The sequence below is a fragment of the Ornithorhynchus anatinus genome, chromosome X3 (genome assembly GCF_004115215.2).
Source record: "Ornithorhynchus anatinus isolate Pmale09 chromosome X3, mOrnAna1.pri.v4, whole genome shotgun sequence".
NCBI lineage: Eukaryota > Metazoa > Chordata > Mammalia > Monotremata > Ornithorhynchidae > Ornithorhynchus > Ornithorhynchus anatinus.
In genome coordinates, this window is record NC_041751.1 from 7,681,738 (window position 1) to 7,707,283 (window position 25,546).

General features: G+C 46.2%; 1 protein-coding gene across 2 annotated transcripts in view; it reads left to right on the forward strand.

Annotated features, from left to right (window-relative positions):
- The first annotated feature begins 442 nt into the window (after nt 1–442).
- TENT4A (terminal nucleotidyltransferase 4A) overlaps nt 443–25,546 on the forward strand; it is a 43,742-nt gene continuing 18,638 nt past the window's right edge. For both annotated transcript variants that reach the window (XM_029053987.2, XM_029053988.2), the window contains exons 1-4: nt 443–1,259; nt 22,983–23,106; nt 24,046–24,092; nt 25,002–25,122. In XM_029053987.2, coding sequence (XP_028909820.1) covers nt 628–1,259; nt 22,983–23,106; nt 24,046–24,092; nt 25,002–25,122 — 924 coding nt within the window. In that variant the 5' untranslated portion in view covers nt 443–627. The remainder of the gene's footprint in view (nt 1,260–22,982; nt 23,107–24,045; nt 24,093–25,001; nt 25,123–25,546) is intronic.

Here is a 25,546-nt window from a genome sequence, read left to right on the forward strand (position 1 = left end):
GGCCGCGGACGACGAGGTGGAGGAGCAGCGCGGCGGGGCCGCGGACGCGCCCGCGCACCCCCCTCCCGCCCGCCCGGTGGGGCCGGCCGCGCCCCTCGCCCCGCGCAGCCGCAGTAGCGCGGGCGGCCGGGGCAGGGGAGGATTTAAAATCGGGGGCGCATGCGCAGAGGCGGCCCCGGCCAGGGACCGTCCCCTCCCCCTCCTTCCCCGAGCGGCGGCGGCGGCGGCGGCAGCAGCAGCGGCAGCAGCAGCAGCGGCAGCAGCAGCTCTTTTGCAGCCTCTGCAGCGGCGCCTCGCCCAGCCCGGCGCCCTCCTCGCCCGCTGCCCATGGCCGGCCCCCCCGCGCTGGGTGGATCGCCGCCCCCGCTCCGGCCCGCGGGAAATTAGGAGGAGCAACGTGGGAGGAGGGGGAGGAGGGCGAGCGGGGCCCGGAGCGGGTGTGCGGGCGTGCGTGCGGCGTGTGCACGGGGCGGGGGGTGCAAAGGAGGGAAAGGAGGAAGGCTGCAGCGGTTGCACCGGCTGCAGCGGTTGCACCGGCTGCAGCGGTTGCACCACCGGCGGCGGCACCAGGGGCAGCGGCCGCACCAGGGGCAGCGGCCGCACCGGCCGCAGGCCCGCAGAGCGTGAATGGATCCCCGCGTGGCCTGGATTCAGCCCGAGCAGAAAGGCCCGGCCAATGCCCTGTGGATGCAGATCTGGGAGACGTCGCAGGGGATGGGGCGTCCGGGCGCCGGCTTCCCCCCTTACCTCTGCCTCAACTCCCCGGCCCTGGACCCGCCGCCCTCCGACGGGGGCCGCCGCCTGCACAAGTCGCCCTCGCTGTCGTCCTCGTCGTCCTGCTCCTCCAACAACGAGTCGGGCACCGAGAGCCCCGGCTTCTCCTCGTCCTCGTCCTCGTCGTCCTGCGGGAGCCTGGGCCCCGGCGGCGTTTTTAACTTCCACGACCCCAAAGTGCACAAGGGGGGCGGCGCCGGGGGGCCTCCCCAAGGGGCCCCCGCCGGCTCCCCTCCCCAGCAGCAGCAGCAGCAGCAGCAGCACCACTACCATCCGGGCCGCAGGAAAAGGGAGAATAAAGCCAGCACCTATGGCATGAACTACCTGCTGTCCGGCAGCCGGGGGGCCGCCCTCGACGGCCTCCCCCAGCTGCAGCGGCAGCAGCAGTTGCAGCAGCTGCAGCAGCAGCAGCAGCAGCAGGAGCCGCCGCAGCCCAGGCCCGGCACCCCTTGGAAAACCAGGACCTACAGCCCGGGCATCCAGGGGTAAGGCCTTCCCCTCCCTCCCTCCCCGCCGCTCCCCTTGGCCTTCTCTCGGTGGGGTCTGCAGAGCCCCAAGACCCTCCCTGGCCATGCGTTTGAGGCCCGTTCATTCTTTCGGCAGTGATTATCGAGCGCTTACTAGGTGCACAGCACTCTACTGAGCGCTTAGAATGGACACTTGGGCCCCAGATAGAGACAGGCCCTGCCCACTGACGGGCTTATCTACTGGGGTCGGTCTCCCCCCCCCCCCCCCCTTGCAGTTGAGGCCCATCTACTAGTTTGGTTATCCGTCGTCGTCCCCCTTCTGCACTGTGAGCTATTTAGATACGCATTTTGCATTCTGTGAGGTGTAGAGACCTATAATCGCATCAATATCCATGCAATTGAGGTCTATCTACTAGTTTTATCTGCCCCCCCCCAGACCGTGAGCTATTTTTATACGTATTTTGCATTCTATTAGTGAGGTGTAGACACCTATGATGCCATCTCTATCGATGCCATTGAGGCCTCTCTACTAGTTTTGTTATCTATTCCCCCCCCCCCCCCCCCCGCAGACTGTGAGCTATTTATATACGGATTTTGCATTCTCCTAGTGATGTGTAGAGATCTAGAATGCCATCTCTATCGATGCGGTTGAGGCCTATCTACTAGTTTTATCTGTCCCCTCCCCCTCGCTTCTAGACTGTGAGCTACTTCTATACGTATTTTGCATTCTATTAGTGAGGTGGAGAGATCTATAATAACATCTGTATCGATGCAATTGAGGTCTGTCTCCTAGCTATATCTGCCCCCCCCCCCCCCTTTCTAGACTGTGAATTACTTATATACGTATTTTGCATTTTATTAGTGAGGTGTAGAGATCTTTAATGCCGTCTATATCGATGCAATTGAGGCCTATCTACTAGTTTTGCTATCTTCCCCCTCTCCCCACTTCTACACTGTGAGCTATTTATATACGTGTTTTGCATTCTATTAGTTATCTGTAGAGATCTATAATGCTATTTATATCCGTGCGATTGAGGCCTATCTACTAGTTTTGTTATCTGTCCTCCCCCCCCAAGACTGTGAGCTATTTCTATACGTATTTAGCATTCTATTAATGAGGTGTAGAGATCTATAATACCATCCATATCGGTGCATTTGAGGCCTATCTACTAGTTTTGTGGTCTGTCTCCCCCCCCCCCTTCTAGACTGTGAACTATTTATATATGTATTTAGCATTCTATTAATGAGGTGTAGAGATCTATAACACCATCTATATCGATACAGTTGAGGCCTATCTACTAGTTTTGTGGTCTGTCCCCCCCCGCTTCTGGGCTGTGAACCCGTTGCCCGGTCGGGATTGCCCCTATTTGTTGCTGAATTGTACTTTCCAAGCGCCTAGCACAGTGCTGTGCACACCGTGAGCGCTCAGTAAATACCGTTAAAGGAATGAATTCATTCAGTAGTATTTATTGAGCGCTTACAATGTGCAGGGCCCTGAATGAATGAACCTCCGGCAGAGCATCCCCTTTCCCCCCCCCCCCCCCCCCGGAGACCTGGATAACGGGATTGAGAGGGCAGGCCCCGGGGAGCGTGATGGGCGCCTCTTTCATTCATTCATTCAGTCGTCTCTATTGAGCACCTACTGTGTGCAGAGCACTGTACTCCCATCGCGGCCCTAAGCGCTAGCAAATGGCCCTTGCACCTCCTCCTTTTGGGGAGGCTGGGGTGATGGATGGAGGGAGGATGGTCCAAAGGGGGTGACTTTTAAAAATTTTATTTGATTCCCTTCCCTTCTCTTCGATGCGGGTTGGGGGGGCGTGAAGAGCCTAGGGTGGGGCGAGGGATGCTTGCTCATACAACCTCGTCTGGAACTGGCTCGGGCCAGGCTGTAAAAATAGCAAGAGTGCTTGAGGATTAAGTCACGGCCCCTTATGGAAAACATCTCCAAGTCACCACTTTTCCCCCTCCTCCCCGCTTACTGGGGCAGGAGAGGCCCAAGAGCCTGGAAGCAAGCGAGGGTGCAAGCATCCAGCCCGGAGCGCACCCCGGATTTTTTCCTTGGATCGGGTCCTTTTGGGGCCTGAAGAAGAACGGGTCGGGGGAGAGGAAACCCGATTATCCTTGGTCAGGCCTGGCAGATGATCCGGACAATCGTGGAGCAGCGGGCAGGCCCTGCCCGGCTCCCGGGGGCATCGCCCGGTGGATGCGAAACGTCACGTGCCGAGAATCGCCCCGGTTCCCAAAGCGGCGGTGGTGGCGCTTAGCTGAAGGAACCCCGGCCTTGGGTTTCTTTCCCGAGAAGGAAATTTTTTGGAATTTTCAGGAAAGTTTCAAATTGAGCTGACCGAAGAAGAGGGCAGTCACATGACTAGGGACCGTTATATTTAAAAAGAAACAGTTCTGAGCCTTCAAGTGTTCATCAGAGCAAAATCGTGGCTGAAATGTACAGTCGTGTGCCCACTACGCAGTGTCGAAACAGAAAAAGTCTTTTCCCCCTGCCTAAAGATCCGTAAGGACCCCCTCCCCCCCGCCCCCCCCCCATCTTCCCTCCATCAGAGTCGGGTGAGGAGGTGACTGCACTTTTTTTCCTCTTTGGGTGAAATAAAAATCCTTCATTTCAACTTACTTGAAGGCAACTGAAAGCAACTTTCGTCTCTGTCTTAAATGACATGTGTTGGCAGATGAGTAAATCATTATACATATATATATATAATAATAATGTTGGTATTTGTTAAGCGCTTACTATGTGCCGAGCACTGTTCTAAGCGCTGGGGTAGACATAGGGGAATCAGGTTGTCCCACGTGGGGCTCACAGTCTTAATCCCCATTTTTACAGATGAGGGAACTGAGGCCCAGAGAAGTGAAGTGACTTGCCCACAGTCACACAGCCGACAAGTGGCAGAGCTGGGATTCGAACTCATGAGCCCTGACTCCAAAGCCCGTGCTCTTTCCACTGAGCCACGCTGCTTATATATGTATATATATTTTGCAAGCAGACTAAAAAATTTGGGAGGAAAATATATGCCTGTTTTTAAATAGTGACTTAGAAGGAAAACTGATAATAATGAATAATTGTGGTGTTAAGCGCTTACTACAGGTCAAGCACTGTTCTAAGCGCTGGGATAGATTCAGGGTAGGTCGAACATAGTCCCTGTCCCCGTGGGACTCACGGTCTTTATCCCCATTTTACAGATGAGGGAACCGAAGCACAGAGAAGTGAAGCGACTTGACCGAGGTCCCATAGCAGACATGTGGCGGAGGCAGGGTTAGAACCCGTGTCCTCTGACTTGTGGGCCCAGATTCTTTCCTCTATGCCACACGACTTCTCAAAGGGATTGAGTTCGTGTTCGCTTTGGTCGACGTAACCTGACAGAGTTCTAAAAACTAGTAGTCTTTATGTACTCGATTCACGCGTGGTCTAGTGGATAGAGTATGGGCTCGGGAGTCAGAAGGACCTGGGGTCTAATCCTGGCTCTGCCCCTTGTCTGCTGTGTGATCTTGAGCAAGTCTCTTCACTTCTCTGTGCCTCAGTTGCTTCATCTGTAAAATGGGGATTAAGACTGAGCCCCATGTGGGACCGGGACGGCGTCCAACCCGATTAGCTCGTATTCACCCCAGCGTTTAGTCCGGGGCCTGGCACGTATTAAGGGCTTAAATAGCATTAAAAAATGTACTGAGTGGGAGAGAGGGCCTGCGTGCTAAATGAGAATCGATCTGGGGTTTAAGTAGTTTAAGTTAACAAAGAAAAGAACGCTCCTCGATTCCACTGCTGACTACAGTGCATCCCGACCCTTTTCGGATGAGGATCACCCTACCCACTGCCATCTCTCCTCACAGAGTTCTTCAAAAAAAGGAGGGTGCTCACAGATTGCTTCTCGTGTGCCACAAGGCGCTTGCTGCCGTCTTTGTATTCCTGCATCCGAGCACTCTCTTCTCCCCCCACCCCAATACAAGCATTCAGGCTCAGTGTGGCGTGTGACTAGAGATTCCTGGGGCTCACAGTAGGGTCACCGATCATGGACCCCCATCAAACATAAACGCCTTACCATTCGTTTTAAGTCACTCGATTTCTCTCCTACCTTACCTCGCCGATCTCCTGCGACGCCTAACCCGCTCACTCCGCTCCTCTATCACCAGCCTGCCTTCTGTATCTGTCTCCTCTCTCCCACCGCTGATTCCCTGTCCACGTTCTCCCTCGGGAGACTAGAACACCCTTTCCCTTCACGTCAGAAGTGCCACCACTCTCCCCAACCTCAAACCCTCCCCAAAATCCCATTTCCTCCGAGCGGCCTTCACAGACTAAGCCTCTTTTCTCCCCCCTGCCCCCCAGCCCCGTCTGTCTCCCCACCTCTGAATCAGCTGTGAACTTGGCTGTGTACCCAGCGCTTGGAACAGTGCTTGCCACCTAGTAAGCGCTTAACAAATACCGTCGTTATTATTAAGCACTTGGATACTCACCCCAGCTGCACGATACTTATATAAATATTCTTATCCTCTACTCTCTCCCGTATCCCTAATGTAATCCCTAAGGTCTCTCTCCCCCTGTAGACTTTATGTTCCTTGTGCACAGGGATCACGTTTACCAACTCTGTTGTGCTTTCCCAAGTGCTTAATACAGTGCTCTGCACCCAGTAAGGTGCTCAATAATTACTGTCAGTGGATTGATTGACCTGTTCTGTAGCCTTACACGTGCCATTTACCTTCTCTTTGCCCATTTACTCCACTGGAAGGTAGAGATGTCAGAGCTTTCCCCATCTCTCATAGGTAGAGAAACGGCATGGCGTAGTGGATGGAGCACGCCCTGGGAGTCAGAAGGTCATGGGTTCCAGCCCCGGCGCCGCCAATTGTCTGCTGTGTGGCCCTGGGCAAGTCACTTCACTTCTCTGAGCCTCAGTTACCTCGTCTGTAAAATGGGGGTCGAAACTGTGAGCCCCACGTGGGACAGGAACTGTGTCCAACCCAGTTTGCTTGTATCCACCACCCCAGTGCTTAGTACGGCTCCGGATACGTAACAAGTGCTCAACAGATACCATAATAGTAAACAGCTAACTGAACTGAAGGTGTTGTGGAAAATGAAGTGCTGTAGATATTTTTGTAGTTAGGTTTTGGTCACAGCTCTATTGTTGGGGGTCTGTTGTTCCTAGATTCTTGAAAATGTTGAATTTCAAAATGAGCCCTCCAGTGTAGTTTTTTCCCCCACTTGGGGTTTCGCCGATGATGGCGTCTCCCAGGGCTAGAACCACAGATGAGCCTCAGTGCCCTGCACACGATAAGCGCTCAATAAATACCATTGATCGACTGAGGCTCAGACTTCAGGATCGAGAACCTGCACGGAAGAATTGATTGCAGTAGTGATAGTGGCTAGCACAGCACCTTTGGCAGGCTCTCTTTCCTGCCAGTCCTGCTTCTGCTGAGGCATGGAGGGCTGTGAGCAAGGAAGCATATTAAAGACTTGTTCTCTAATTTGTCGCTTTTTATCTGCAGTTTATGTACAGCTGTTATCAACAGCACTACCCTCTTCTTTAGGAAATACAGAATCCTGAAGAGAAGAATCGCAAAAGAAGCTTGTGGGAGCACCTGGTCCTCCCCTCATCTTTTTGAGATGCCTGGTGGACAGATTGATTAAGCATCCCATTGCAAGCGTAGCTTTAATCCTCTACCATTCTTTTTGTGAGACCAGTCTCCTCATTTGTTGCCTAATTCAAAGCAGATATACATTTTAACTCGTCGACTTTTGACTTCGTCACAGATATGTAAGATGACAGTAACTTCATCCGGAGTTTGAATTCCCTTGAACCTTGTACCAGTGTGGGTTGGATAGTTGGGACTGACTTCTTCTTTGCCTGTTCATGTCGTTATGGTTTATTTTCAGTTGGATCCTTGAAAGCGAGATACACAGGTACATGTATAAACTTCTTTTAAGAAGAGGGAGTGATAAGCATAAAAATATATCTGGTCTGTAGCTTGACAGCCAGCTCAATTAGCACAATACATTATTAGTATTTATTCAGCCACAAAATGTTTTCTGCCAGTCTTGGTACTGAGAAAATTACTCATTTTAGTCAAACTCTGCAGCCCATGCTCAATGGGGGGAAATAAAGATTTTGAATCTTAAGGTTTTACTTGGAGAAATGAGTTTTTATTTTGAACATCTGTGTCTGGATGCTCGACTGTACAATTTTGGCGGCATCCATAGGCTAAGCCCTGGTTTAAGGTGACTTAGCATCTGGGCGTCTAGGGCAGCCTCCTGGAAGTGACCGTTTACTAACATTTTACTGCCAATAATGGACTGGACTTTGCCAGCAACACCCCCTGCAGAAATGTTCCATCTCTTCTCCCCCTTCCCCCCATGTGTTTCTTTAAAGTTTTAAAATAAAAGCTATTTATCGAGGGCTTACTGCATGTAGAGCACCGTACTAATGACTCCCTTCACGATGACAACAGCTGTTAATATTCCAGAATCAGCCAGCTCCAACTTTGGAACTTTTGTGAGTCGCTTGAACCTCTGAAAGCTGACTCTTTCTGGTTCACTGAGGGAAAGAGAGGAGCATTCAGGCAGTGGTTTTATCAGTCGTATTTGAGTGCTTACTGTGGGCAGAGCACTGTACTAAGCACTTGGGAGAGTACAATATAACTATATAACACATTCCCTGCCCCCAGTGAGCTTACACTCTAGAGGGGGAGGCAGATATTAAGGTAAATATCAATATAATGTTAATGTAAATTGCAGATGTATACAGGAGTTCTGTGGGGATGAATAAAGGGAGCCAGCCAGGGTGATGCAGAAGGGAGTAGGAGAAGAGGAAAGGAGGGCTTAGTCAGGGAAGGCCACTTGGAGGAGGTGTGCCTTCAATGAGGCTTTGAATAATAATAATAATGTTGGTATTTGTTAAGCGCTTACTATGTGCCGGGCACCGTTCTAAACGCTGGGGTAGATACAGGGTCAGCAGGTTGTGGAGGGAAGTAATTCTCTGTCGCATATGAGGAAGGAGGGAGTTCCAGGCCAGAGGCAGGACCTGGGTGGGAAGTCAGCGGTGAGTTAGACGAGATCGAAGTACAGTGAGAAGCTTAGCATTACACAGGAGCAAAGTGGGTGGGCTGAGTTGTAGTAGAAGACCATGGAACCTTTACTGCGTGCAGAGCATTGTACTGAGTGGGAGAGTACAGTACAGGTGGTAGACCTGATCTGTATCCACAAGGAGCTTCCAATCTATTGGAGGATGCTGGAGATTCTTGGGCCTAAGGGTCATGCCTCAGTCCCAAAATCTTGTTCTTTTAATAACTCCCAGATTCTGTCACCTCCAGTGGGAGGAAAGAGAGGAAAGGATCTTTTTCCCCTCCCAGGTAATTTCTGACCACAGTAATAGTGCCGTAGCATGGGATCCCAGCGGCTTACTGCCCTACTGCCTCGGGCCGGGGCTGGGGAGTCCCTTCCCAGCAACTTTCCAAAGGGTTCTAGCTAAATGAACATCATCTTTAGTTCACTCATCTTTAAACAGATGAGGGGGAAAAGGATCATTGTTATATAGTCAGTTGTTTTAAATCTCGTCAGCTCTGATAATAATGTAACTTGGCTCTCAAGATTTTCACGGTCCATTTGGTGAGCTATTTACCCAGCTATTTTTCCTTCTCCCAAATACTATCAAAGTAGCAACATGAGCCACAGAGAATTGCAGTTCTAATTAAAGTTCAATAAACTTTTTTTTACTCTACCGAATTTCTATATAATGTGGCTGAAGCTACTTGCCAATTCTTCCAGAAGTTTGAAAGGCTTCTCAGAATCCTTTGTTCCTCTAGACGTGCTTTCCAGTTCTTCATTAAAGAGCCTAATGGTAAAATTGTTTAAAGGAAAGAATGTCAAATCTTTGAGGCCTGATCCATTTTTAGCGTGCAACATTTTGAAGGAAAAGTCGGTAAGAGTCAAGATTATACAGTCTGTGCCTTTCTGCCCTCATCCTCCCCTTCAGGGAAGTGAATGGAAACCATATCTTCTGTTGAATTGGCATAAATTGTTGCCACTTCTAAGTGAGCGGCTGCTGGCGTGTCTCAGTGCCAGGTTCAGATGATGCTGATCCAGGCAGCCCAGGCAGACTCTCACTGGACCTGTGCCACCCTTAGGCCAGTGGATTTAGTCTGTGGCTAATCTTGGGATACTTGTTGTTTCAGGAGGGCTTGCCTCTATGTAGTTGTACCTAGATTCTACTTGTCCTTCCCTGTTTTTTCTCTTCCAGCCCCCCTCGCCCCCTTTTTTATTGTCACTACTTCACCCAGTCGGTGTTTTTCATTATGTCCCGCTGTAATAAGGAATTTACTTCGTGAGAAGCAGCGTGGCTTAGGGAAAGGAGCATGGGCCGGGGAGTCAGAAGGCTTGGGTTCTAATCCTGGATCCACCACTCATCTGTTAGGTGACCTTGAGCAAGTCACTTAACTTTTCTTGTGCCTCAGTTATCTCATCTGTAAAATGTGGAGTCACTATCTGTTCTCCTTCCTACTTAAAGTCTGTGCTCCATGTGGAACTTGATTGTCTTGTATCTACCCCCGCACTTAGTACAGTGCATGGCACACAATCCACAATTATTATTATGATTATTAATAAGTGTACAGCATTCCACTCTTTTCTCCCATCTGTTCTCTTCAATAGTATTTACTGAGCGCTTACTATGTGCAGAGCACTGTACTAAGCGCTTGGAATGTACAATTTGGCAACCATCCATGCCCAATAGCAAGCTCACAGTCTAAACGAGGGAGACAGAGCAGAACAGAACGAAACAAGACAATATCATCAAGATAAATAGAATAATGGAGATATACACCTCATTAACAAAATAAATAGCATTATAAATAATATATACAAATAAGCACCGTGCTGAGGGGAAGGGGAAGGAGCAGAGGGAGGGGAGGAGGAGCAGAGGAAAAGAGGGAAGCTCTGTCTGGGAAGGCCTCCTGGAGGAGCTGAGCTCTCAGTAGGTCTTTGAAGAGGGGAAGAGAGTTTGGCGGGGATGAGGAGGGAGGACATTCCAGGACAGCGGTAGGACGTGGGCCAGGGGTCGATGGTGGGACAGGCGTGAACGGGGGACCGTGAGGAGGTGAACGGCTGAGGAGCGGAGTGCATGGGGTGGGTAGTTGAAAGAGAGAAGGTGAGGTAGGAGGGGGCAAGGTGATGAAGAGCCTTGAAGCCAAGAGTGAGGAGTTTTTGTTTCGTGCAAAGGATGATAGGAAACCACTGGAGGTTTTTGAGGAGGGGAGTGACATGCCCAGAGCGTTTCTGTAGGAAGATGATCTGGGCAGTGGAATCAAGAATAGACTGGAGTGGGGAGAGACAGGAGGAAGGGAGATCAGAGAGGAGGCTGACAGTAATCCAGTCGGGATATTATGAGAACTTGTACCGGCACGATAGCTGTTTGGAGAGGAAAGGGCGGATCTTGGCGATATTGTGAAGGTGAGACCGGCAGCTGTTGGTGATGGATTGGATGTGTGGGGTGAATGAGAAGGCAGAGTCAAGGATGACACCAAGTTTGCGGGCCTGTGAGACGGAAAGGATGGTCGTGCCATCCACAGTGATGGGGAAGTCAGGGAGAGGACGGGGTTTGGGAGGGAAGATAAGGAACTCAGTTTTGGACATGTTGAGTTTAGGTGGCGGGCAGACATCCAGGTGGAGATGTCCTGGAAGCAGGAGGAGTCACGAGCCTGGAGGGAGGGGGAGAGAACAGAGGAGAAGAGGTAGATTTGGGTGTCATCTGCATAGTGATGATAGTTGAAGCCGTGGGAGCAAATGAGATCACCAAGGGAATGAGTGTAGACGGAGAACAGGAGAGGGCCAAGAACTGACCCTTGAGGAGCCCCTATAGTCAGTGGATGGGAGGGGGAGGAGGAGCCCGCGAAGGAGACCGAGAATGAACGGCCAGAAAGGTAAGAGGAGAACTAGGAGTGGACGGAGTCCGTGAAGCCAAGATGAGGTAGAGTGTGGAGGAGAAGGGGATGGTCGCCAGTGTCCAAGGCAGCTGAGGGGTCAAGGAGGATTAGGATAGAGTAGGAGCCATTGGATTTGGCAAGAAGGAGGTCATGGGTGACCTTAGAGCAGTCTTGGTGGAGTGGAGGGGATGGAAGCCAGATTGGAAGGGGTCCAGGAGAGAGTTGGAGTTGAGGAATTCAAGGCAGCGAGTGGAGACGACTTGTTCTCGGAGTTTGGAAAGGAAGGGTAGGGAGATAGGACGATAACTGGAAGGGGAAATGGGGTCAAGAGAGGGGTTTTTTTTAGGTTGGGGGAGACGTGGACAAGTTTGAAGGCAGAGGGGAAGAAGCCGTTGGAGAGTGAGCGGTTAAAGATAGAAGTTAAGGAGGGGAGGAGGGAAGGGGCGAGAGTTTTTATAAGGTGAGCGGGAGTGGGGTCCGAAGCACAGGTAGAGGGGATGGCACTTGTGAGGAGGGAGGAGATCTCCTCTGAGGATACTGCAGGGAAGGATGGGAAAATAAGGGAGAGGGTTGGAAGCAGGGGGGATGGAGAAGGGGAAGTGGTGACTTTGACCTGATTATGTTAATTTCTGTGATGAAGTAGGTGACCAGATTGTTGAGGGTGTGGGATGGGATCAGGGAGGAACAGGGGCCTGAGTAGAGAGTTAAAAGTCCGGAACAATTGGCGGGGGTGATGGGCATGGGCCTCAATGAGGGAAGAAAAGTAGTTTTGCCTGGCAGAGGGATATTCTTACATACTGGAATTTTTTTTTCTTTAGCAGATTTTCCCAATAGTAAGTTAAGTGAGAACATAATGTGTTGTATGGGCTATATCTAACAAGTTTCCTTTTAAAAATTATTTATGACATATCTGTTTGGGCCTTAAATTACCTTTTGGATTTGGTAGATCCAAAAGGGGTTTGAAAATCTGTTCAAATCCCTGAATGTAGACCACAAAACTGGGAATCAGGAGTTCTGGTGTGGGTCCCTGCTCCATGTGGCTTTTGACAGTTCACTTTACTTTTTCATCTGTAAAATGTGAATGTGAGATCTTGGCATATAGATTTTTTTTAAATGGTATTTAGGTGCTTACTGTGTGCCAGTCACTGTTCTAAGCGCTGGGGTAGTTACAAGCTTATCTATCAGGTTGGACACAGTCCATGTCTCACTTGGGGCTGACAGTATTAATCCCCATCTTACTGATGAAGTGCAGAGAAGTTAAATGACTTGCCCAAGATCACATAGCACGAGGTGGAGCCAGGATTAGAACCCAGGTCTTTCTGACTCCCAGGCCACACTGTCCATTAGGCTATGCTGCTTCAGTGAGAATAAGTAGAAAAAAGTGGAAGGACTATGGTTTTTCAGAGACAAAGTGGAATAGAGATACCAAATCATGCAATTAAAACACATGTGAAAAGCAGACTCTTACAAGAAAGTTGTTTAAATTTTGATTTTTTTTCAGTAAATTGATAACTGAGGTCAGTGTAGGATTTAGAATTCATCAGGCAGTAAAGATTTAGTATTCATGACACTTGGCAAAATCACTTGCTCATCTATGATCAGTCAGTATTTATTGAGGGATTGTGTGCAGAGCACTGTACTAGTCAGTTCATTTATTGAGTTTTCTTTAACAATTAGTGATGAAAAATTTGGGATATTTAATAGTTAAGTCTATTTGGTATTCATGATTTGATGACTGCGTTGAAATAAAGAAAAGCAGGAGAAATGTAGTCCTGTGGTATGTGAGCTTTAAAAATTTTATGAGACCATTAGTGGGTAAATGTTACCTACATAAGGGTTGAATTTATATTTGTGACACATAACTGGTAACGGTACATCTGACCTTCTTTGTCTTTATTCTTCCCCTTTTCCTTAAACAAAAACTACCATAAGTGTAAACTCCTCCATGAGCGTAACCCTTCCAATCTGTACCCCTTTGTGATAGATCAGATTTTTCTCAACATAGCACAAGCTTCTAGAGGACTAATGGGTCGTAATCCCGCTCCACCACTTATCTGCTGTGTGACCTTGGGCAAGTGACTTCCACTTCTCTGTACCTCAGTTACCTCATCTGTAAAATGGAGATTAAGACTGTGAGCCTCTTGTGGGACATGGACATGCTTGATTACCTCGAATCTAGCCCAGTGTTTAGTACTGTGCCTGGCACATGGTAAGTGCTTAACAAATACTAGAAAGAGAGTCAGACATTAAAATCAGTTACAGATTGCTGTGGGACTGGGACAAGTATCAAAGTGCTAAAGAAATACAGACCTAAGTTCGTAGTAATTGACTCTTGGTTTACAGAAAATTTTCATCCCAGCTTCTTAGTTGCAATTGCATTTTAGGCAAGGTCCCTTTTCCTCACAATTGGGCCTTAGGGAGCATGTGGGTGCCATGGCAGCAAGCCCTGAGACAGCCAGGGGTGTGCAAGCCTCTAGTACAACCACGTTTTGAGGCCTATCCTAAATGATCTCTCAATCTGCATTCTAAAGGAGTTGTTTACTACCTCCCTTTCTTCCTGCTTAAATACCGGATAATCACTTTCTTACCAGGGCTGTGTCCTAGTTTTTTTTTTTCCATCTCATCATGGCAAGCCAGTAAACCTTTTTTTTTTTTTTTTGAAAGCACCTGCCTTAAATCAAATCTCTCCTTTCTGCATTCAAAGATTATAGCCCCTAGCTAACACAATCATGTGGCACTATTCGAAATAGGCAGAGACTATTACACGGTGAAATTTACCCTTAAATAATTCACAACAGTCTGTCCACCCATTTCCCTCTTGACTGCCAGGCATCAGGGTGCTGACATCTGTATGCAGAAAGAAGCAATCTTGTCATTTATGGGTTTGCATAAGTATGGATTGCCTACTTTTTTTTTTTACTGGTAGTAAGTACGAACAATGTGCCAAGCACTGTACTAAGCACTGTGGTGGATGCATTAATTAGGTTGGACACAATCCTTGTCTCACAAAGGCTCGCAGTCCTATTCCCCACTTTACAGATGAGGTGACTGAGGCGTAGAGAAGTTAAGTGACTGGGTTAAGGTCACCCAAAAGACAGGTTTTGGAGCTGGGATTAGGATGCAGGTCCTTCTGATAGGCTTGGGCTCTATCTTTTAGGCCACACTGCTTCCTACTTACTTTCTGAATTTTTGACTAGGCCTTGGTTTTCTTTTGGGAATTTTGGTAAATCACTTGAGTGCCGTGAAACATTTCTTAATGAAAATTAAGGGTCCGAGCTGAAAAGAACCTGCTATTCCTTCAAATAGGCAAACTTGATAACAAATATACCACCAAAAGGAAACTCATAACTCTCTCTACTTCACTACGCAGAATAAGATCTTCATTGCAACCTTTCAAATTGCACTTCTTCAGGATATGTAAATGTTTTAATAACAATTTAATAATTTTGGTATTTAAGCACTTATGATGTGCCAAGCACTGTTCTAAGCACTGGGTATCTACAAGGTAATCAGGTTGTCCCATGTGGGGCTCACAGTCGTAATCCCCATTTTCCAGATGAGGTAACTGAGGCACAGAGAAGTTAAGTGACTTGCCCCAAATCACGCAGCTGATAAGTGGCAGAGTCAGGATTAGAACACAGGACCTCTGACTCCCAAGCCTGGTCTCTTTCCACAGAGCCACGCTGCTGCTTTTATGCTGGTTTCATTTAGTTAACTAGCTGTGGACTCTGTGAAGCAAAAAAGAATCTGAACAACAAAAAAAGAAAAATTTTTGCACTCACAATGGTGCCATAGTAGAACTTTTGGGTGTGATAAGCAGCATGGCCTAATGGAAAGAGCACGGGCCTGGGTGTCAGAAGACCTGCATTCTAATTTGTCTCTGCCAACTGTTTGCTCTGAGACCTTGGACAAATCACTTACCTTCTCTGTGCCTCAGGTCTCCTGTTCGCTCTCCTCCATGTGGGAAAGGGACTGTGCCCAACCTAATTAACTCGTATCCATCCCGCTACTTAGAATAGTGTTTGACCCATAGTAAGTGCTTAATAAACACCATAAAAAAAGAAAACCCAAACAAAATCGTTGTGGGCAAAACTTGTTCATCTGCAGAAGCCATTGTACTTTTGTCCCCTTATCGCTTTCACTCTCTCCTTTTCCTCCACTTCTCCAGTGTCACGCTAAGAGTCTTGTGCAGTGCGTCGTACCCTGGATTCCACAACCTTCTGCGGTTATTACCCCATCTCCTCCTACCATTTCTCTCTAGGCTCCTTGTTGTCTGTGCCTGCTACCTCCACTTCCTCTCCTTGAACTCTCTCCTCGAACCCCCTCCGATCTACTTTCCACCCCTTTCGCTCCACAGAAACTACCCTTTCAAAGGTCAGCAAGACCTCCTTGCCAAATCCAGTGGCCCGATTCCTATCTTGGGCGCTTTCTACTAGGCACAGTGCTTCTTATAAGAGAATTTGCATTAAAGACATCCAGAAGTATGGGGAGGTGTTAGCAAGACTAGAAGAGTGGAGAGAGGAGGATTAAATCCGAGGAAAACAACAAAGCAGCGTGGCATAGTGAATAGAGCATGGGCCTGGGAGTCAGAAAGTCACGGGTCTAATCTCAGCTCTGCCACTTGTCTACTATGTGACCTTGGACAAGTCACTTCACTTCTCTGGGCCTCAACTGTGAAATGGGGATTGAGACTGGGAGCCCCGCATAGGACAGGGACTGTCCAACCCGATTTGCTTGTATCTACACCAGCACTTCGTACAGTGCCTGGCATGTAATAAAAATACCATTATTATTATTAGTAGTAGTAGGAGAAAATTTACCTTGTTTCTGGAGTCTCAGCTTAACGGAGTAACCATCTTTGAAAAATTCTACTTTTGCAATTGTGTGGCTCTGTACTGATTTGAAGCAGCTAAGGAAAAGCAAAGCCTTGACTTCTCAAAGCCAATTTACGGTTGCTGTTGAAAGCCTCTCTGACTTCCAAGTTAGCAGTGCTGGTTTTAGACATTAGAGGCTTTATGAAGCAAAGGAGTTGCGTGTGTGGACAAGTGGGTGGGGGACTGTGTCCCATGGAACGCAAAGCTGACCACATTTAATCTGTCCTTTGACTCATTGCTGCCTTCACTGTGTGCAGAGCTTTACCACTGTTAGAACCTCTGCCCCCCTGAGTTGCATAATGTCTCTTTCCCATGCATACCTTAGCTGATAAAGACCAGTGAATGCCAAAAGGGAATCAGGGACAGAGAGGAGCAGCAAAGGTCTGGATCAGAGCTCGAGGCCATCAGTCATATTTATTAAGCGCTTACTGTGTGCGGAACACTGCAAAGTGCTTCAACTTTCAGCCACTGTCCTTTTTCCAGCTACAAACCCCAGTATTGGATGGTAGACCCCTGATTACAATGTTGGACATTTGATCTCTCCGGTGTATTCCTCCCTGTCTGGAGAAAACCCTTCTGCTTTGGCTATATGAGCATGTCTCCCATGTGATAAGTAGAAGTGCACTAAGATCAAAGGAGCCCTGGATACATTAATTCATTCAGTCCTATTTTGAAGGCTTACTGTGTGCCAAGCACTATATTAAGCACTTAGGAGAGTACAATATAACAATAAACAGACGCATTCCCTACCCTCGATGAGCTTACAGATTTTTACATAACTGTTGCCGGGCTGGATCTAGCCATTCTATCTTATCTCTAGCATAAGAGAGTGCGTTACAGTGGGAGATTCCTGCCAGGGTGAAGTGGATCGTGCCTCAATAGGGAATATCTACGAGTCTTCTGCTCTTAGCATGTCCTCCTGCTCTTAGTAGTTTAGCGTGGGACTTGTAGTGCTATTCAGTGCATCCGACAGAGGCTTTTTCTTACAGTGACACCAGGGCAGCTCTGGGAGAGACAGATTAGTGCGATGCTGGATTGTTTCCCTCCTCCAATCCCTTCTTCCCCATCCGTGTAACTTGGTTGCCCTGTGAGTAGCCGTTTTGGGTTCATTTCAAAACCGGCTGTGAAGACTCTGTAAAACTGGGTGGACTTGATGGATAATGTTTAAGTACCTACTGTGTATGGAGCTCTGTATTAAGTGCTTGGGAGAGCCCAACAGGAAACGAGACATTAGCTACCGTCGAGGAGGTCGCAGTCCCATGGAGGTGACTTACAGACAAAACTTTCCAAATAGTGTGAGCGGGAGGAATCACATGGCTATAAGAAGTAGTAGTTGGCTCCGACTGAATAGCAATCAATAACTGGCTATGAAGTTGAAATCCAAATAAAGATATATTTCTGTATTTTATTCCTAGTTGAGAATGAGGTACAGTTAGGTGAGAAGAACTAAGAGTGTGAGCTCAGGAGTAACAGGTCCAAAGAACAGACGTGTAAAGATGGGGCGGGTCAGTGGAGAGCCCCGAAGCCTCTCCTAAGAAGGTTTTGCTTAATGTGGGGGGAATCGGAGGCTCTGGAGGAGTGGAGAGCTGTGTGCTGAGCAGTGCTTCAGGAAGGTGAATTGTGCAGAGTAGATTAACGGGACGAGAGACTTGGAGGCAGGAAGGAGAAAGGAGGAAGTCTGGGAAATGTGTAGGAAGACTTATAGCTGAATAACTAAGTCAGCTGTATTTTAAGACTTCCTCAGTGTACGAAATATACTTTGGTTCTGAAGCACGAAGATTATGTTGTTTATGAACCCCATGTTAGGAAAGCCGACATTGTATTCTACGCAGCTTGACTGCTGCTGGGCATTTATGCAGAGTCATTTCTTCTACCATATCACTTTCGGCCCAGAAAAGGACAAGCGTTGGAAGAAATGTTCCCTAATTCCCTGTGAGAATTCTATCCAGAATGCAGAGGGAAAACACATACTATGGGAAAGCTGAGGGTAATATGGAACCCCTAAACTATCCACATCTCTTCAGCACCCATCTTGGAGTACAGGCTTAGGAACTGAATACAAATGGGAATTGTGGCTGAGGGAGCTCTTGGGGCCTAGCCACTAAACAATAATAATAATAATGGTCCTTGTTAAGTGCTTACTATGTGCCAGGCACTGTACTAAGTCCGGGGTTGGATACAAGTAAATGGGATTGGACACAGTCCCTGTCCCATGTTGGGCTATCAGTCTTAATCCTCATTTTACAAATGAGGTATCTGAGGCCCAGAGAAATGAAGTCACTTTCTAAGGTCATACGGTAGCCAACCTGACTTGCTTGAATGTAACCCAGCACTTAAAATAGTGCTCCACATATAGTAAGCGCCTAACAGATGCCGTCATCATCAAGTGGAGGAGCTGGGATTAGAACCCAGGTCCTTTCGACTCCCAGGCCCGTGCCCTATCCACTAGGCCACGCTGCCTCCCTAGGCCACAGTGCAGCGTATTGTGAAGTGCCCCCCACAACCTCTGCCCACTTTAGGCGGCTGCAGATAGATTGCGACCAGAACTCAGGGCTTCTGATTCCCAGAGAGTGCCCTTCTACCGGGTCAGCCGACAGCAGGACTCAGAACGCCGTGAGACCGGTTGAGAAGTCGGTGCCCTACTGCGTTCGGGGGAGCCGTGATCGCGAGGGGGTGAGGGTTGCCCAGTTTCTGAATGCAGCTCCTACGTGGTGCCGTCGAACCCAGGTGACCGGGCTCGTCGTACCAGTGATTGATTGACCGATCATTTCTCTTGGTGGGACTTCCTCGCAGCCTGAGGGAGAATCGAAGTCCTGTTGGGATTTTAATGTTTCGGGATGTGAAAAAGCAGCCGGCCTAACAGCAACTGAAATAGTTTTATGAATCCCATTTGGTTAGCCACGTAAATTATAGTCATGGTCCTCTAAGGTAAGAACATGATTGTGTGATTTAAAGTAGTGGCTGAAATCCATACTATTAGAAATCCTGTAAATGTAATACAGAGCAGGAATTATGTCATCTAAGCCCTGCCAATTTAGGAGAATGGTGTAATTATCTTTTGCTAAATTGTACTCAGTTTATGGCGCAACAATTACTTTAATATTCAGGTGCTTTATGCAATTGAATTTCTACACCGGTCTATAGGAAAATAGGGTAGCTCATTTGGGGCGGGGAATGCGTCCACCAACACGGTCTTCTGAAGTTTACTCTCCCAGATGCTTAGTAGAGTTGATCTGCACAAAGTAAGCACTCAGTAAATACCATTGATGATGTATTCCTTGGTAAAGACAGCAAGTCTGCACTGTTGTTGCCTCCCTGTGGCTTAAGGCTCCTTCCAAAGTGCCTAATTTACCAGGAGGATATGATTTTCTGATTTTGGAAAAAGCACTATGAGTCGTGTAATTTCTTTTTCCTTAGATTAGTGTGACAGGTGCGATGTTCTCTTGGTTGTCATATTTAAAGAGAGATTACATTTTTGATAACATACTTTTTGTTTGGGAGGAGAATTGGATATTTTGATTACCATAGGGATATTGAAAGTTTTGGGTGGCTTAATTAAGCAGCAAGGCAACATTGTGTATTTGTCTGACAACCTGATGGTTAGGCATGAGGTTGAATGCGGTTGACTGCCAAGACATGCTGTCATAACCAAAATACACTGTTTAGTCTTGTTAAATTTTGAGAAGATGAAAACATTGTATTTGGCATACCGGGAAGTAATTCTCTAGGATGATAATTCTCAAAAGTCTGTTTCTAATCATTTTTGATGCAGTTGTCATTCAGAGCAATGCTTTTGGAGACAATGATACTGTTCCTTTTGATGCTCTTCACATACTTTGACACAGACTGGAGGGTAGCTTTCGAAAAGTATTTTCCTTCACGCTTGCCTAAAATCAAATTAAGGATACTCATTGAGTCCCTACTGAGTGCAAAGCACTGTACCAAGCAGGTGGGAGAATGTGACAAAACAAAGACCAACTTTCCCTACAGTTCAGTGTGGGGGGAGGGACTGGGGCGGTAGACAGTAATTATTGACAAACGGTGGAATCCCAAGGACAACAAAGATTTATCAGGTAGGATAGGTACATTAGGATAAAGTAGCTGAATTAATAACTGAATGTAGCTATATAGGTCCTGAGGTTGGAAATAAATTTTATCAGTGGAAAATAGTTATCCTATTTCCTTTTTCTTTTTGAATAAAGGAGATAGTAAAGGAGTGGGTGGAAAAAGTTAAGACCATACCAATAAGTCAGAATTGGGAGAAACTGTACCTTTTTTAAAAGCTTTTTGTGGTTTTGTTAAGCGCTTACTACGTTCCCGCCACTGTACGAAGCTCTGGAGCAGATACAAGCTAATCAAGTTGGACACAGACCATGTCCCACCTGGGCCTCACAGTATTATTCCCCATGTTACAGAAAAGTTGTGACTTGCCCACGGTCACACAACAGACAAATGGCAGAGAGGTGATTAGAATCCAGGTCCTTCTGATCCTCAGGCCCGTGCTCTATCCACTAGGCAACATTGCTCTCCAAGATCATCTGTATTCTGGGTTGGACCAATGGAAGGAGGGCTTGAATCCAGTCTGTACACTATCGTCGAGGGTGGTTTTCACTTGCACTAGACAAAGTATTGGAAATTTAAAAGGAGTTTGGTAGTGGAGGTGGTGGTGGTGAAGCTGGTTGCAGACAACCAGAGAGCACAAAATAAGAATTTTTTTCATATACTTGTTACGCGCTTACTGTGTGTCAGGCCCTGTACTAAGCACTGGGGTAGATACAAGTTCATCAAGTTGGACACAGGTCCTGTCCCACTTAAGGCTTGTAGTCTTAATCTCCATCTTTACAGATGAGGTAACTGAGACAGAGAAGCTAAATGACTTGCCCAAGGCCACCCAGCAGATAAGTGGTGGAACTGGGATTAGGACCCAGGTCATTCTGACTCCCAGGCCTAGGCTCTATCTACTAGGCCATGTTGCTTTGCAATTAATTAATGAACTAAATGAATGGTTCCCTAAATATCTGAAAGGATTAATGCTCTTCTCTCCCTACCCCCTGCAAAGTGCCTAATTTTCTACTCACTATAGAACTTGGAAGAATTGGGTTTATCGTTTTGTCTTCCTAGAAATGAATGGAACTTTCAACTCAACCTCTAATTAGGTTAAAAACATCTTATAAAATACAGCACATGAGCAGTCAGTCTTTACTGTATATTTCTACGTGTTGGAAAGTAATTCAAATGGGCCCTGACAGACAGTCCTCTTATTTTTTCCACATGCACCTACGTTAATGTCAGTCATTGAAAAGGACCTGAAAGTATTTTTGTTTTAGTGCTAGTACAGCTTTTTCTTGCAGATCAATTCCGTGCTATGACTCAATATGTAATATAGTCCTTAAAGTAGATTTTCACAAGTTCTGATTTTCGAGTCATTTCTGCAAAAGGTTTTTTTTTTTTTAATGTAACTTCTTTCCAGATTTAGAAATTCTTTCTGTCTTAAAAAAAAAAAAATACTTTTGGCCTGAATTAGCCAGTTGTGCTGCCTGCATGGAACCAGACCGGCTTTTTCTGGGAAAGTACTGACATGGGGCAAGATCTCTGCCACTGCAGCCATGCCACTCAGTCTCCCCTCTAAACAGCCAGATTTTCCAGTGAGCGGTTATCACCCTGAATATCTGATTCTTCTGGGACCAGCTGCAGTATCTGCCAGTTGGAGATAGGATCAATGGTGGGGTGAAGAATCTGAAGGCCTGGAGAGAAGTATTTGTGGGGAAGAAAGTGAGAAGGCTTTCCCTTTGTTCCTTGAAGTATGTTCGTGAATTTTGATTATCTTATACACACAGTATTAACTGTCGGTAGATAGATGTATTTGAGTTGAGATGATACATATTTTCCTATATTATTGCTTATTTCATATACGTTCTCATCAAACCTTGGGAGATGAATTGGTTTAGAATGTATCACTTTCCTTCACTGTTAATGTTTTTTCTCCCTTTTAGTTAACACTTTCACTAATATTCTCGAGTGTAAATTGTTTTCTAAGAGGCGTCTGCCTCACCGAGCAACCAGTCCTTCTATTAATCGAGTTGAATGGAATTTCAGATAAAATAATTCTAATATCATTTCCAGGATGTTTTGTGTGTGTATATATAGCCTCATCGGTATTAATCACCTGCTATGTGCAGAGCAGTGTGCTAGGCACTTAGGAGCAGAGTGGCCTAATGGGTGAAACGGGGGCCTGGGAGTCGGAGGACTTGGTTCTAATCCTGGCTCAGCCACCTGTCTGCTGCTGTGTGACTTTGGTCAAGTCACTTCACTGCTCTGTGCCTCAGTGGACGTAGATAGTGTCCAATCTCATTAGCTTGTCTTTACCCCAGCGCTCAGCTCAGTGCCTGGCACATAGTAAGTGCTTAACAAATACGGTAGGAAAATAAAGCCTACAATAAAAACAGAAGATAAGGTTCCTGCTCCTGAGGTGCCTCCAGTTAAATGGAAAGCCAGGCAGAAATAAATATACCTACATTGGGGAAAAAAGGGGAAAACTGAAAGCTAATAACAAAATATGTCCAAGTGGAATTAATATACCAATAAAATTATCTGATAAGGGTGAATCACGTGCTGACTTGACTGTGGAGCAAGAGGTAGGAATGAATCAGGGAATTCTTCTTGGAGGACAGGGTGACTTTTCAGCATTATTTTGAAGGTGGGGAGGGACTTGTCTGGGCAGATGGGAGAGGGGAAAATTCCACGTCGGGGGCTGGCAAGTGGAAGAAAAGTCCAGAGCAGGAAGGTAAGAAGGAGACAGATGGTATACATTCTGGGGAAGGAGAAAGAGATTTAAATGATGGTTTAGAAGCGTTGAAACCAATATTTTTGTGATGGAAATAAAATTCTCTAGTTGGGGAGTTCAATTTTACCTGTACTGATGTCACATTTTTCCCCTTCTGTTTCTATTTACTAGGCTTCATGAGGAAATAATTGACTTTTATAACTTCATGTCCCCTTGCCCTGAAGAAGGTATTATGAGACGAGAAGTAGTCAAACGGATAGAAACTGTCATAAAAGATCTTTGGCCTACAGCTGATGTAAGTGCATTTTTGAGAAATTCTGCTTAATTTATTTTAATTTTAGTAATAGATATTTTGCACATTGAACACATGTTTTCCAGGTTTTGGTTGATTGTTCCAAATTCCCAACTTTTCATAGTTCAGGAAATGGCGTTCATATGAAGTCATATAGCCTTTATCTGTTTAAAAGATGTGCTTTGCTTACGATGTGCTGTGCTTCTGAACAAGAATATTAGATTAATAGAAAAATTGACCTTTCTGGAGTTTGGGGAATCTTAATGGGTATTTCCAACTTTCATTCATGATCTTTACCTCTGAGAGAATTCTAATCAAAAATCAACCATTTTGGGAGGGATGATTAGAATCTCTTTTTTCTTTTTTTTTTGGCAACAGTTTGACAGGCAATCCGATTTTTTTTTTAACAAGTCTAGGAGGATTTTAATCTATAACAGTGCCTTTGTAGTGTGTTTAGCTTGTTCTGGAAAACTTCTGTGGTGTAAAACCAGAGTTGTGTTTTTTTTTTTGTTTTTTTTTGTTTTTTCCCCTTAGATTTCTTTGAGCCAGTAATGGATAAACTATTCCACCTACCTATTTGCTGCACACGAGTCCACCTTTGGAGATCCAACCAAATTTGTTTTTTAAAATCCGACTTTATCCAAAACTCTGATTGTGAAGAGTTTCAGGCAAGCAAACAGGGAGCTTGTCCACTTAGGAGTACCTTGTAGACTGATATAGCAAGATCTATCAGGCAATTTACCTGTATGGGGAGTTTTGGGTTCTAAAGAAGTGGCTTTGGTGGGTCGCTGTACAGGGGAGAGCCTTCCGTAGATTGAGAAGGCTTTTCTTGTGACCCAGTTTCCCTCTCTGTGGGTAGACCTTGTTTAATTTGCTCAGAGGTATTAGAATACTTTAAACTTAAACACAGAAATATTTTATTAATGCATATTTTTCTTTCAGGTACAGATATTTGGCAGTTTTAGTACAGGACTTTACCTTCCAACTAGGTAAGTTGCAAAGTACATTTCTTTTATTCTTGTTTTGTAATTTACGAGTGTGTAAGAGTCGGTGAATCTGATTGGTATGAATGGGTAGTTTTGTTTTAAGCACCACAGTCTAGTTATCTTGTTATTTAACCAACTAGGATAAATACTACAGATAGATAGTAAGATGAAGGATTATATGGGTTTTTTTGGGGGAGGGGTGGGGGTGTCACTTCCCCAAAAAATATACCTTGGGGGAAAAACTTAGGGGGAAGCAAATTTCTATCTCCATTTAATTTCATTCTTAATTGCACATTTGGAAAAAATTGAAGAGATTTTATGATCTAGAGTTAATCTAGAGAGCCTATAATCTGCATTTTGCATTTTGGAAGATGCTTGCAGTAAGAAAAACTTAAGTTCTAGTACTTGCTCTATGTCTGACATAGAAATGCACAATGTTGGGAGAATGTTCCCTAATTCTGCCATCCCATTCTAAGACAAGATGTGTAGTGGGCACGAGCTTCCTGGCAGAACTGACTAACCTCTCAGGATTTTTATTTTCCTACTAAATCTTCAGCTAAACTTGTAAACTCTAGTTTTCATATTTAATACACAAGCACATTCTCCCCTCACACATCTTAGATCTCAAAGCGAAGAAGGATTAATTCTTGCTCATCTTGGAAAGTTATGGGTCCTCTGAGAAAATCCATAGACTGAGAGGGGAGAAGCTCAGCGGGGGGAAATCAAGTGACCTGGGTTCTAGTTTAAGTTGACCTACTATCTTCATTGCTGTTGGACAGCGATGTATCATCTCAGTTTACCAAAAGTGGACCTTACCCGCTCAGGTGCACACTTCGGGCCCCAATATGTGCCGTACTGACTCACACTACGTTTTTGCTCTCAGAGATGACTAACTTGTATTTACCTTTGTAGTGATATAGACTTGGTAGTTTTTGGGAAATGGGAGCGCCCGCCTCTACAACTGCTAGAACAAGCACTACGGAAACACAGCGTGGCTGAGCCAAAGACCATTAAAGTACTTGACAAAGCTACAGTAAGTAGAAAAGCTGAAGGGAACGGCTGCTTTTAGAAAACCGAGCAATCTGTATGTGCAGTTGTGTTTTAGGATCGTTATTCTTCTTTTCAGTATCTTGTTATTGTCTAACATCTGAGCATACCTGCATAATTTAAACCTCAATGTAATGTAGCGATCTGGGGCTGTGAGCAGTGCTGGAGAATAAACAAGTGTAATGGAGTCTTAACCGCTGGAATTTGTAGGAACATCCAACCTTTCTTGGCAGTGTAGCGCAGACGTATTTTTATTTAATTTTCCCTCGTCGTCTTAGATACAAGTAGAGTATATGAAATTGGAGGCACTAGGGATTCCCAGGGTTTTCACATACAAGGCCAAGTTGGGTGGGGCACAAAATAACATAATATTTAAAAATGGGAAATGTAGTTGCATTGCAACTAGGAAT